The following is a 13,518-nucleotide window of genomic DNA, read 5'->3' as shown; positions in this document are numbered from 1 at the left end:
TTCTACAGCTTACTGCTTCTGAAATGAACTGCTCTGGATTCACCTTATATAAAAAATGCGGGGAGTAAGGAAAGACGAATTGGTACTGAAGGAAAGTTTAAATCTAAGATGACACTTGTCACCTTAATAAACAAATCTATTAACCCTCTTTCCACAACTTTAAGATGATACTGAAACAGAGTAATCCATTAGAACTGTTTTGAAATCAGTTGGATTTGGAAAATTTAAGCTCCGAACATATTTGTGTAACTCTTCGGATAATTTAAATTTTTATTTTTTTAATTATTTATTTGTTTTGTGATCGCGTAGAGGTCAACTCTTGTTTGCAATATATCATCCTTAATGCCAAACTAGAGTGGGAAAAAAGTGGAATCCAAAACTTCACGAAGCACTCTGCTGAAGGCAGTAAAACAGAGTAGATCCTCTTCTTATCCTACGATAATATAGGAGAATTTTTATCTTATCTATCTATCTATCTATCTATCTATCCAGAAGTAGTTGTTGCTAAAGATATAAGCACAGACAGTGTAGAAATCAGGAGAATATTTTGCTAAATCCACACCTGTTCAATGGGTTTTCATTCTTCAAGTTTGGGAGAGGGGAAGAGTAAACCAGTCTTTCAATATAGGCGAATACTGTGGGCTGGTCTTTCGAGAAAATACGAAACAAACAAATAACGACTTGACATTAACCAGATATGCTTCAATAATTCATAATAATAAGTATTTGTTTAGCCACCATAAATAAATATTTGGACAGCGTGAACTGCGAAAAAAGCGTATTAATCTGCGAAAAAGTATATATTACCACAAACATATCAAGAAACGAGGTCCACGCATCTTTTCCTTTCTGGTCACCCAGTTAACAATTCACTAACTTAAATCGATGCATCCAAATTTATTTGGGAACACAAGCATTTAATAATTAAATTTAGGGATGAAAAACTCCCAGTGAAATCGCTAGTACTACTTCTAATACTTACTATAGCCGATTATTTAAACAAAATGCGGATTCCATTAATAATTCAAATACTAATCAGTGATGTATCATTGTCTAAAGTAATTCCAAATTGTAAAATTAACTAGTTAGTTTATCAACTGCAGACAATCAATGTACAAACTTCTAATAATATTTATTCAATAAAACACGAAAATTAAATAGGATTTTTCAGATTTGTTCATTCTTTACCTAAATATTACATGTGTTTCTAAAGGGCGGTTCCTTGAACGTCAGTTCATCTCCACCTCGTATCTCTGTGAATAACAGTATCACTACAAATGGGCCAGTTATGTGTATGTGTGTGACGTAGGTTTGTGTGTTCTGTTCTGGCCTCTTTGGCTATCCAGAAGCATCAGTCACTTGGACAGATGATTCTGGGTACTCGTCCACACCACGGGAAGGTGGGCCAGTCCCAATAGTGCTCGTGCTTTAGAAATAACATTAAAAATCTCCATCCAGTCCTTCATGTATTGCGTCTAGTAAAGGTCGTAAAAAGAAAAACAAATCTTATTTTATCTCGCTAACGCAAACACCCAAAATTGAATTATTTATATCAACGTTCAGAGCCGCAAATTACTGAAAACAGTATTATTGATTACTTCAAAGATGCATTTATTATCCCTGTTTATATAACAATCCTGAAACCAGATTCCCTAAACTATTATCTCATTTTGTCTTCAATGTGATGTCCTATCAGCAACTAATAATCAGTTATGATAATTGGCCATCTGGCACTCTAATGAGAGTAAGAAATTCCAATGAAATCGGAAACAGGTAATCTCCCTTCTAACAGTCTCATCCGCTTTAATTACAAGGTGGATGAGACTCTTAGGAGTAAGGAGATTTTAAATTTTCTAACATCGTCAAAGCCTATAATCTCCTTGAACGGATATTGTAAATTTACTTCGAAACTTCTGAATAATTATGCATTGAACCAACAAGGTTTTACCTGCACGAGAGGTGGAAACACACTGAACATGAAAAAATTTGAGTATTGATTGGGACATTAAAATATATGAATTTATCCTTTCTGATCATAAAGCGCTTATCTTTGAAACTTCAGCTGAAATTATCAGCAAATATCATAAGGTAATATAAAATAATATTTAAAAATATATGTTCTCTAATAAATTAACTAATTCGCTGCTATCGCCCAAGACAAAACTAAACTTTTGCTTAACTGCATTAATCAAATTACTTCAGAAAACATTCCAAGCACACAGAACTTCAAATATCCATCGTGGTTAAATCGATAACGAATTGAAGTTATAAAAAAAGGAATAGGCCCGCAAAGCTTATTATATATCCATTATTATATATCAAATATATCCATTTCGAAACAACTTTAGTAGTCTAAAGAAAAAGGAATTTGAAAAACTTCTGTCACTTGGAATAATTTCATTAAATCATTAATAAAAAGATTATCTAAGCGATGGCAAAAGCATACTACTATTTCTGCTTCAAAGCCACTTTCCAACTAGGAAAAAATCAAAGGAGGCTGATTCCTTCTTTCTCGTCCCTCCACAAGGAGGTGGGCAACTCGTGTCGGTGTCATCCTGTCCGCGTAAAGAAACACGATGGGGAACCGTTCCCCATCAATCAGAAATAAGGAAAATCCCGTGATTTTACAGCAGCCGAAACAACCCAAGCATCAGCAAAATCCTATTCCTCATCTCTGGCGAAGAGGGGGTCAGCAAGACCCGTATCAGCAGCAAGAGATATGATGAGGGCACAGAAAAGAAAACCAGTCCATGAAAAAGTGAAGTCCGGGAAGAGGTAAAATTCGATTCAAGTAAAGTTAGATACAATAGCAAAGGCCATGTAAAGTCAAATCAGGTAGAAGTTAAATGATGTGAATATAATCATATCCAATAAAGATTAAAAGTCTATTCCATATGACAGTGACATCTTATAAGAACCAAAAGCAATGTGCAGGAAAAGCTAGCAGCTCGTCATAATGACACCTGCCAGTATTAGAAGCTCCACTCTCGATGAGTTTCTGATTGAAAGAACTGTGGCCAGTGATGAAAGTAGTATTTGAGCTGGATTGAAACCAAGAATAGGTAGACTTGGTAACAGCACGAGAAGATCTCACCATAATTAGTGTCAGAAACCAATCAAATGATTTAATCCTTTTCTTTTGCCCATCTTGAGATGAACAACAAAATCAAAACCAAGGATGATGCTAGCAATTACGTCACTCCTTAAACAAAAATAAATATTCGCCAAAACGGGTTATTGTACGCCGAATTCTGGTCACAGTAAGGGATTATTTATTTATATTATCCTTAAACCGACTTATGCGCAGCAGGTTGCCGAACTTTTTGTAATTACTATGAAGAAATTAATTCCACATCTAGCAACTCATCTTTCAGTTTTCAACCTGCACTTTTTAAAACAGGATTTAACTTAGAGATTACGCATTTAAAAAACGACTATTCGCGTGAGTTGACAGTAACCCCCTAATTTTTGGCGGAAATGTCTGCATTCTTCACTCATTCAACTTTTAAGTTATACAGAGCGATTCGGAAGACACTCATTTTACTTAAAGAAAACTTATCAAAAATTAAATTCATTAAAATATTTTTTCATGAAAAATTCTGAACGAATGAGAACTTTATGCACAACTCCTTATTCTTAAATATGATTGAATAAAAAAAAAGCTCAGATTAGAATAGTCAAATATGTGCTAACATCAGGGCAATTTTTTTTTATTCAACAGATCTTTACACTTCCTACATATGAATGCCTGCAATGCTCGAGTACAATAAATCCTGGCGAAGTGAATTAAGTGAATAAAGTTTAAGTGAATTAAGTGAATAAATCCACTTAAATCACCATTTAAGTGAATAAATCCACTTAAATGCTTTACTCTTTCGATCAGAATTTGTGTCTGTACAAGGATGTTAATGGAATATGAACTTCTTTGATCTTTTACTAAACGACACTCAGAGAGGTCATTCAGTTGATGCTTCCACTTGTGCGTCCACCTACTGAGGAACTTCCAGGTCACGATTTATCCAAAATACCTCCAGATAAACAAAATTTATGTTCCCAGAGTAGGACTTTCTTTTGGAGCCTCCGTACCGATATTCTATTTTACGAAAGAAATTTCTTGCATAATTTTCTCTCTATTGACCTCTTTCTTCTCCTTGACCTGTGGAATGAAGTATGGATACAAATCTTGCTATTTATCTACCATCTTGAGTACTGCGTTCATGTCTGGAGGCCTCATTTTAGGAAGGATGTAGAGTTGCTAGAACGAGCACCTGCGAGGTGGTGCTCTGAGGTGTATAAGGCCTTGAATGGGTTGAGCAGCTCAATGCTGATGGAATTCTTCTTCTTGCTCGCTCAGATTACAAACTTGAGGGGGCATCAATTCAAATTGAGGAAAGACAGTCGCAGAATAGATGCGTGTTAATTTACCTTTATCCAGCGGGTGGTTGATTGCTGGAACAAACTTCCATCTGTCGTTGTGGAAGTTGACAGCTTAAATAAATTCAAGGATAAAGTGAACAGACTTTTGGACCGGATGAATTAGCTCTATTTCATCGAATTAACAGCTCCGAGAATAACCAAGCAATTTAATGGCCGTCAGAATTCATCTGGGTTAGTCTTGTTAAAGAGCAGGCCAAAAACGAGCACTATTTTATTTTTACATATGCATTGTTTTGTCAGGCGTCTACTTAAATATTAATCAGATTTTCAATCAATACATGTGGCAGATATGTAAAGAATTATTGGAATGATAATGCTGATGACTACCTTGGAAAAAGCAGGAACGCCATAAAAGAATGAAAATTTCAAACTCAAAAATTTTACGAATGCCACCTTATTCACGCCCTGTTTCCAGTCGAATATAGCTGAATAATGTTGATGTTGTATATCACAAAGTATATTCATATGAACCTTTCCTTTTCAATACCGTAATTTGGGAAAGTAACTGAATGTAGCAATAAGACTTCCTTCTCCCATTCCATCTGAAAATCAGCCCATAAAAAGCTACTGGGTGTATCGCTGGGAGTATTTTCAACATTCCGAAAGATAGTCACGAATATAAGGAGCGGATTGTAAGTAACATTTCACAAAACAAAACGTAGCACTGGCAAGGCTTGTAGGAATCCGCTCATATCATTAGAGCGGTGTAGTGAAACGGAACATCATTGAAAGGAAGATGTCTTCGCAACCAGTTTCTGCTTTTTTGAAAGGTAATCTTTATAATGGTCTTCAGCAAAAAATCAGTAGTTATCGCAGCGTACCGGAAGTGCGATAGAAAAACTCGATTCTTTTCAAGGGCAAAAAATGCCGCAATACAGTGGAAATGTGCTGTTATTCTGGAAAAATATATAGATGGAGAGATCAGCCGTTGTTTCAGTTAGCGGATCATTACGAGACATCAATGTATCGCGCATGTGATCTGGTCTTCTAGCTCACTGAATTTCTGGAGCGATTTCTGTCGCGCTAAACACAGATTTTATCACTTCTCATTTCGCTGATTAGTTTCTGGTCAAGTAGCATCTCATAAATGGATAGAAGACTGATTTTTTTGAGTTGTGTATCGCTTTGTTGTTCTCATATTTGGGATAATTACCTCAGATTTTATCATTCATCAATGACTATATAAGAATTTTTCTCAGTGAATGGTAAAAATACATATTAATGCCCATCCCGAAAAGGAAATGCCGGTCACACTAAAAAGACTTCAGAATAATTTGGAATTAGAATACGCTTTTCCATGATTAGAATATGGCAAGGTGTATGCTGCCTACTTTGACTAGACAGATCAATCCATCAATATCCTATTTAACACACTTTGGAGTAAAAGATGTTCAATTTTTAACAACTTTCAATATAACTTTTAAATTCAAACGGTTTATACCGATAATAATTCAAAATTTGGGGCAATAAATCCGCATTCATTCCTTGGTTTCAATTTCTCACAGGCTTCATTTGAAATGGAAAATGAATCGACCACAATACTATGAAATATTAAGAAAGGGAATCCAAACGGGAAGACTTTTTCAGAAATCTTATTTTGAGCCATTCTTCTCTAAAGTAATACCTCAATTTAGTCTATATATTTAGGAACATTGTTTAGAAATTGTATTTAGAATTTGGTGTCCTGATTATTGTGGTCAACAAAATGGAACTGTTTGCTTTCGATCATAGATGTAGACACTTTATTATTAAGGGTGTTAATAACCCTTTGGATCCAAAAAAATGTGTACGGGCACTTGCCTAATGGCATTTACTTTGCACAAGTTACACTCCTGATGGTCATATGTGACCACTGACGTCTCCATATGGAGTCTGAGTAAAGGTACAGATTGTAGATGCCTTGTGGCTGTATCGATAACAGATATTTGAGCAGTGTTTACCATTTAAACGATTTCACTGCAACTCATCAAGTGACTGTTATTGCTACTTTGCTATTAAGATCTTCCGTTCCTTACTATCGGTTATAAAATTTTGAATTATAATGCTGATCCTATCATACTCTGTCCTACAGAAGAGATCATGTAAGCAGGACTTTGGTTTCTAGTAAATCAAATTAATCTTTCACAATCTGATTAATCTCTCTCTCTCTTTCTTTGTCTCTTTTGCAGGACCATGTTTCAGAACATTACTGCGATGGCCATCTGGGCGCTTCCTGCGGCCAACAGTCAAGTCGTTCGTGGAGAGAGTGACTCGTGGAATGGAGTCTTCAAGCTGGTGCTTCTTTCCGCTATTGCTACGGGAGGTACGATGGGTGGAGTGTTTGTTATTAGTGCTGTAACTGTAATGGAGCCATTCCGGGTTCGAGGTAACATCTTCCTCGTAAGTCTGGCGATGGGTCATCTTCTTGTGACGGGATTGGTGCTACCGACTTCGTGCGTTCTTCTACTGGCTAGCCTACCGCAAGATGTGGGTGTCTGCACCTTCCAGTGGCTCACCACAGTGACCTGCCTACTCGTGTCCGTCCTTTCCTTCATGTTCATGGCTATCGAGAACCTCACTGGACTCGGAAACGCAGTGACCTATGACCTCTGCTGGACCAAGGGCCGTATAGTGATTTCCGTAGTATTCATCTGGACCGTTTCGATCGGGTTTTCTGTGGGTCAGTATGTGATGCGATATGGACCCACCTTTTGCACCCCAGACGCAGTCTTATGGGTGCCCTACCACCTTGGGATGGGGGTGGCACTGATAGGACTCCCTGTAGTCGTGACAGCACTTTCCTTCACTATCGCCGTCTTCAAGCTGAGGACGTTCAAGAGGCAGGTGGAGACGCTGGAAGACCCCACTGCATACGCACTGACGGATGAATCTCTGTTGAAGAGTAACATCGTAGTGTTCGTGTTCACGTTGCTGATGTGGGCCCCAGTTACGGTGGTGACGACGATTGGCCTAATGCGAGAAGTGAAGATCAACCTCATGAACCCAGTGTGGTGGCTTGCCCTCAGCAATTCCTGTTTATACAGTTACGTGTACGCAGCTACGAACCGCGATTTTCGAGAGGCATTCAGTAAACTCTTTTACTATTGCTGCTGCAAGAGTCACGTGACCTTCTCACGCCGATCTCGCGACCCTCGACGGGGATGTGACGGAGTTGGTTTAAGGGTTCATATTATCCCAGGACTGAACATCTATGCCCAAAGGAAAGAAACTGCAAAGGATTCTTATTTGAAGTCGGAACTGTGATGCTGGTTCTCGCGATCCCAACCCTTGGGAAACAATATTTTTTTCTGTTCTGTGCGTCTGTTTATAAAGTACTTTGAACTCAGTTCTCCTCAACAGGAGTTACAATACGCTTTACCTACAAACCAAATACTTAAGTAGATGTCGAGTAAACCCAATAGTAGTAAGTTGTAACCATACTTGTAGAGGCGTGTGCTACACTCTGCCAAGACACATCCAATTTAGATTTTTTTTTTTTTTTTTTGACACTAGATAGTGCGATGAAAAGTTAAAGTTTTTGAAGCTATTTCATCTCTTTTTGAAAAGCGCAGCAGAATATAAAGTCTAAATTTTTTTGTCTTCGCCCGAGCGATCGTTTAATATGAAATACAAACTTGTGCAGTCAGGTTGAGGGCTGCGTGGATAAGAACATTTTTGGAAAGGTGCATACCTGAGCTATCTTCGCTGAAAATGAAATTTATCTATTGCATTTGAGGAAAACTTGAACGTTTTCCTCAAAGGCATAGAAATAACTATTAAACTTGTGAAGTGTTTTGTAATTAGATTTCTGACACTAGTTAGTTGCGAAGTTGTCTGTCCTTTTCAAATTCAGTCATTCTTTGTTCCTTCAGGACGTTATAAAAGCAGTCTTGTCGCTGCTTCTTAAGTCATAGAATGACACATAATGTGCCATCGATATACATAAAAACCAAAGAGCTCATGTGGAGATGATTCTCAAAACATCACATCCCGTAGAATCTGCAATTGCAAATACTGTCACGTAAGAGGTGAATATTCCATTTAAATCGGTAGTGTGACCAAATTAGCCTTTTCTCGATTCATTCTTCCTTTCAACCTTAAGCTATTTCAGTTTCGTGAGACACATTAGGATATCTGATATAGGTTTTCCATTCTTTACGATAGATGGATTAACTACTACTCCATCTTAATATTCAGCACATATCGACTCTACAGAAACAGAGTTTATTATATCAAGTAACTACCATCTTGTAGCAGAATCACGTTGGTTGAGATACGTCAGCATTGGAGGAAAACTGAACAAGGGAGTCAAGGCGTGACTAATATCACGTGACCTTCATTACCAACAAGCAATCAACTCGTATATCCGTTAATTATCCGAATGCCAAGGAGATAGCAAAACTAGGCAAAGCACTCAGGTTTGATTTAACACAGAGAATATACGTAGTTGTTAGTACTGATAATGGTGCAAACCCACATCGGCCTGATAGCAAGTGGACGAAATTTATCGTCTCTTGTCTACGATGCCCCACTATAGAAAACCAGCCAGCGACCTCACTGAGAATAGTGTGGTGACCAAAGACGGGGCTTATTTTTTGTATTACTTCCATCTACACAATAAAAAGGACGTCCAAATGCGTTATGTGAAAACGCCAATGAAACGTTTGAAATTTCTGAATAATGTCACCGATGTACTATGGGACAGATTAAGAAAATTATTTTTGTCAAGATACGAAACTTCGCCTTCTATAAGCAAAATCTGTCGAATGAAACTGTCATATTCTTATCGCAATCCAAGAAATTCAAACCAGTTATAAAAATACGAGTTATTTAAATATACAAACCAGTTATTTAAATAAATACTACTAAATGGAGAAAAGTCGTCAATTTTTCTGAAGAAAGAAAATGAAATGGGCGGAGTTTAGTATCCTTCCTGAGTAATCCATATGTAAATGTCATCTAGGACATAAACCACAGCCACTTTATATTGAAAATCGAGAGGCTTTCCAATGGGTTTCAAGAACTTATACGCCACACTGTTAATATTAATAATTCTTGTATAAAAACATTTACTAATTGGGCTTTGAACTTCCCTTTCTCTTTGTAAATATGCGGGTATGTTTCAGTAATTTCATTCTTAATAGTAACTGTGAAGAATTGGGTTTTTTTTTTAAATTCCTGACCTTTGTGAATTGAAAGCATTGTATAACTGATTAATTAGCAAATAGGTAGTATCTGACGACACCAAAAGGTTACGTCTGTGGTTTTAGCTTCACTTGCATCCTAGCTAACAGATCTGTATTATTAGTTAATAGTACATGAGCAATCTTACTTAGTTCAAGGGACCCTAAATATGTAAAACTTTTCGTAGTAATAGCGTCAACTTTGTATCGCATGTGACGTATTATAATGCATTTCTCTCTTAAACGGTGTGGAATTTTCTAAAGTAGAATTTGGGAATGATTTTGCTCCAACATATCACAAGATATGCTACATCACTTGCCATTCTAGTACTCATTGCGTATTGTAACGTCACTTCACACTGAGAAAAACAAGGGATGAAGGGGGAGGGGGTATAATCACTGTCAGAAAAGTTATATCGAAACTCGCGGCACTTACCAACCCTGCATTTCATTTCAGTAAAAGTTTAACATTGCCTTAAAATGCCGAAATGGCAGCAATATAGGAATTATGATTCTTGCTTAAAGCGAGGACATGGACCAAATATTTACAAATGTATTGCCACCTCCAAGACGACTTTTTTATTGTTGGTAAGTGCCGTTCACTTCCTTCTGTTATAATAATTCTATTTTACTGAGTAATTTTATAAAAATTTAAAAATATATTCTGAATTTGTGGATCCAAAGAATGTATGATTTTGGTATCGCCAAATTGTTCAATTTGGTAAAATTCAAAGTAAGTTACAGAAGCCAATATATGAGAGGGAAAGTATTTTCATGGGATATTTTTGCAACGAAAACTTTCCTAAGAATAATTGGGTTTATATTAAAATATCTGACATGAAATTGGATTTTTTTTCTTCTCCATTTTAACCTGTTTGTGAATTTCTACAATCACCAAAATGGATTTTATACAACTAATTATTGTAAGAGTTCTGAGTTTTCGAAAGAATTGGGAAATAAATTTGCTTAGTGTGATTTGTGGTCCTGAAATTTCCTTGTTAAATTTGTTAGCAGTACTAATAATTCTAAAGTGCCCAAAGTGATAATGATTCCAGTAGGTACTGTATTTCGGTGGGAAATGTTTTTTCATGGAAATTAATCATCTGACTGCATTTTCCAGAAGTCACAAAACAAGTACAGGTTTGTAATTAATGCCTAAACGCTAATACTATAAAAAATAAAATAAATTTACGCTGTACAGCCTTATTTTGAACTTTATATTCGTAAGAATTAATCATTAAAAGAAACATGCTATCCTGCCATCTATCGTCAAGAAATGGAACTAATTTCCCTAACAAACGTTTATGATTTTCTTTAAACAATTTTTACTACAACAGATCGCGTTCGCAGAATTAGAATACCACATTTGTCTAACCGGTTAATTTGTCTTAATTGTAATGAAGTTTCAGAAAAGTGGGAGATTTGTGGTTATATTAAGTAATTAGATACATTTCTTTATACTACGAAAGATTTGTATCATGGTTTCTCAACCTTCTCATCAAAGATTTTTGTTTAATACTGATGTGGCCTAACAGTCGTAGAGAATTCATTAATACAATGATAAACAACATTCTAAAATTTCTTGTATATTATTTGTGCGCTGAAAATATGTAAACAAATCAAGAAATGAACCCAGTTCATTCCTTAATGTGTCGGACGGCAAATCGTCAGATAAAACACTCATTTTCCCATAAAAGCAACTTAATAAACTAAGACTAGCCCTCTTAACCCTCCCCATATTGATGAATTTGGAGGGTATGATTAAGAACGTGGACTATTTAGAGGCAACAACCAGATAAACTGTTTATTAAACTGTTCAAATATCAAGTAGAGTACTGTATTGATCAATCAAAATCACAAGGATCAAAGTATCATTGTAAGCGTAAAAGTGAGGGGCTTTTATTGGCTGTTTAAATAACAGCTTGATGCTGTTCAGAGAGGATTCACCCTCCCAACCACACACACAGGTTTCCTCAACAAGCGACCTGCATCTCACTTGAATCCTCCCAATCAGTCCTACAAGGAAACCTCACAATTTACCACAGATATCACTATTCAAGAGTCTCAATTGAGACTACCATTGCTCATTCCAGACTGTTTCTGCATGTGGTGCTGCCACCATTTGGATTTGAACGCCTGCACTCACCTAAAGAACCAACATACCAATGCTTGGGCAAACTAATTCAGTTGTCCAAAGAATTCTCAAATGTGATGCCATGCTTTTAGGAATTCTTAGCAAAAACATCGCCTTCACTAACCACTCTGTCCCCTTATGGGGTGCAAAAACTAATAGACGATACTCTAATAATCCTGCTGATACCCTTCTAGATGGTGGGAATTACTTTAACTCTTCATATTACACAGATACGACTAACTTCCCTGCTAACCACTACTAAACCTAAAACTATTCTAAGCTTCCCACTTAAAAAAACTGACTGAATGAATGGAAAAAAATCTCCAACCCCTAAAATACACTAACTTAGGATGAAGTAACCTGTTACCTAAAAGTTATATGTGCACAAAGACACAAAATAAAGTGCGAGTGAACGATCTTAGAAGACTGAGTGAATAGACCCTCCACGAGCTCTTCCATCAGCTCCCACCTGGCCCAGACGCACATGGCATACCAGAAACAGTCAAGCCAAAACAACAACCCAGTAAGTATCGCTAATAAAATAAATTTCTCTGTCATACACAATACTCATAATAGTAACTAGTCCTATAAAGAAGGATAAAAGAAAAGTATTAATAATACTGTGTGAGAGTGTGGTGTATGCCCACCGGAACACCGGGGTCAAGTTCTTAACGCATGTCCAATAGTAATGTTATTGTCATATTTAAATAATAACTGAATCATATCCAAATTTACAGTTCAGGTGAGTGTGGAAAAGGGTGGTGCCCTGTATGGGTATATTTTATTTCTCTCAGCCATCATAAAACATGATGGCGTCACTCATAAGTACCACGCATTTAGAGCTACTATACAGCAACTCCAGAACAGATTTTCAGCACCAGCAGGGGCCCTACGATGTGCTGATGGTGATGTTTTTTATTGCAATCAGGTTATATTTAGCGGTTGGGCATAACTTCAAAACAAAACTGCTATTCTGATTGTAAGAACCATTTACTCGATTAGAATATTTTTTACAGTCGAATCCACTTAATTTACTGTACATTTAAAGGATATGTTAGAATACATTTTGATATGGATATTTTTCATTTCAATCTGTCTTCTTGCAACCTCATTTTCTGAACAGTTCAAGTATTAAAACAAATGTCACCCTTCAAATGTTTTAATCTAGTGGTTCCGCAAAACAGCCCCATAAACGATATCCATTTTAACTATGGCTTTCAATAACTTACTTTATTACTTAGAGCATAATACTTCGTAAAATCCTATTCAACTTTCCATTAAGTAGTTATTCCTAAGTAAGAAAAATATAATAATCTTAAATATTACTATTGACAAAAAAAATTGGGGCTCGGGTCCTATTTATTAATTTAAGAATATTAATATCGTTTAAAAATGGGTGTATCAGGATGTAAATATTCTTTACAAAACAGAAAATTGCCCTACCTTTTAAAATACTAAAGTGAAATCTGAAATTCATTCGATGAAGAAAGAGTTACAAGTAAAGATCAAAACTCCATCTGCTTCACCCTGATTCAATGGAACATCTGTTCTCAGTTTAAATGGTTTCTATTTGAATGTATCTTGCTTGAAAATACGAGAATAATCTCATATACAAAATCTAATTGGTGGTAATTATCCAGAAATAGATTTGTATGTAACGCCAAATATAATTTTTAACAGAAATCAGATAATTTATCAAAGCATTCAAACAGTGGATTGACTACCAGTTTTAAGGAAAAATTCTCCCATAAATTTTACTCTTGTCTGGCGGACCTTTTATGAAGA

The 13,518-nt window shown here is 36.2% G+C and overlaps 1 protein-coding gene across 1 annotated transcript in view; it reads left to right on the top strand.

The window, feature by feature from the left end:
- The window catches only part of LOC150080942 (histamine H2 receptor-like), a 66,455-nt gene extending 58,582 nt beyond the window's left edge, over positions 1-7,873 (top strand). The window contains exon 3 of the mRNA XM_090380991.1: positions 6,606-7,873. Within this exon, the coding sequence (XP_090237117.1) occupies positions 6,610-7,680 (1,071 nt within the window). The 5' untranslated portion in view covers positions 6,606-6,609 and the 3' untranslated portion in view covers positions 7,681-7,873. The remainder of the gene's footprint in view (positions 1-6,605) is intronic.
- Positions 7,874-13,518: the final 5,645 nt, after the last annotated feature.

The sequence above is a fragment of the Mastigoproctus giganteus genome, chromosome 9 (genome assembly GCF_048544385.1).
Source record: "Mastigoproctus giganteus isolate SK-2022 chromosome 9, ASM4854438v1, whole genome shotgun sequence".
Taxonomy (NCBI): domain Eukaryota; kingdom Metazoa; phylum Arthropoda; class Arachnida; order Uropygi; family Thelyphonidae; genus Mastigoproctus; species Mastigoproctus giganteus.
This window is presented reverse-complemented; position numbering and strand designations above follow the sequence as displayed.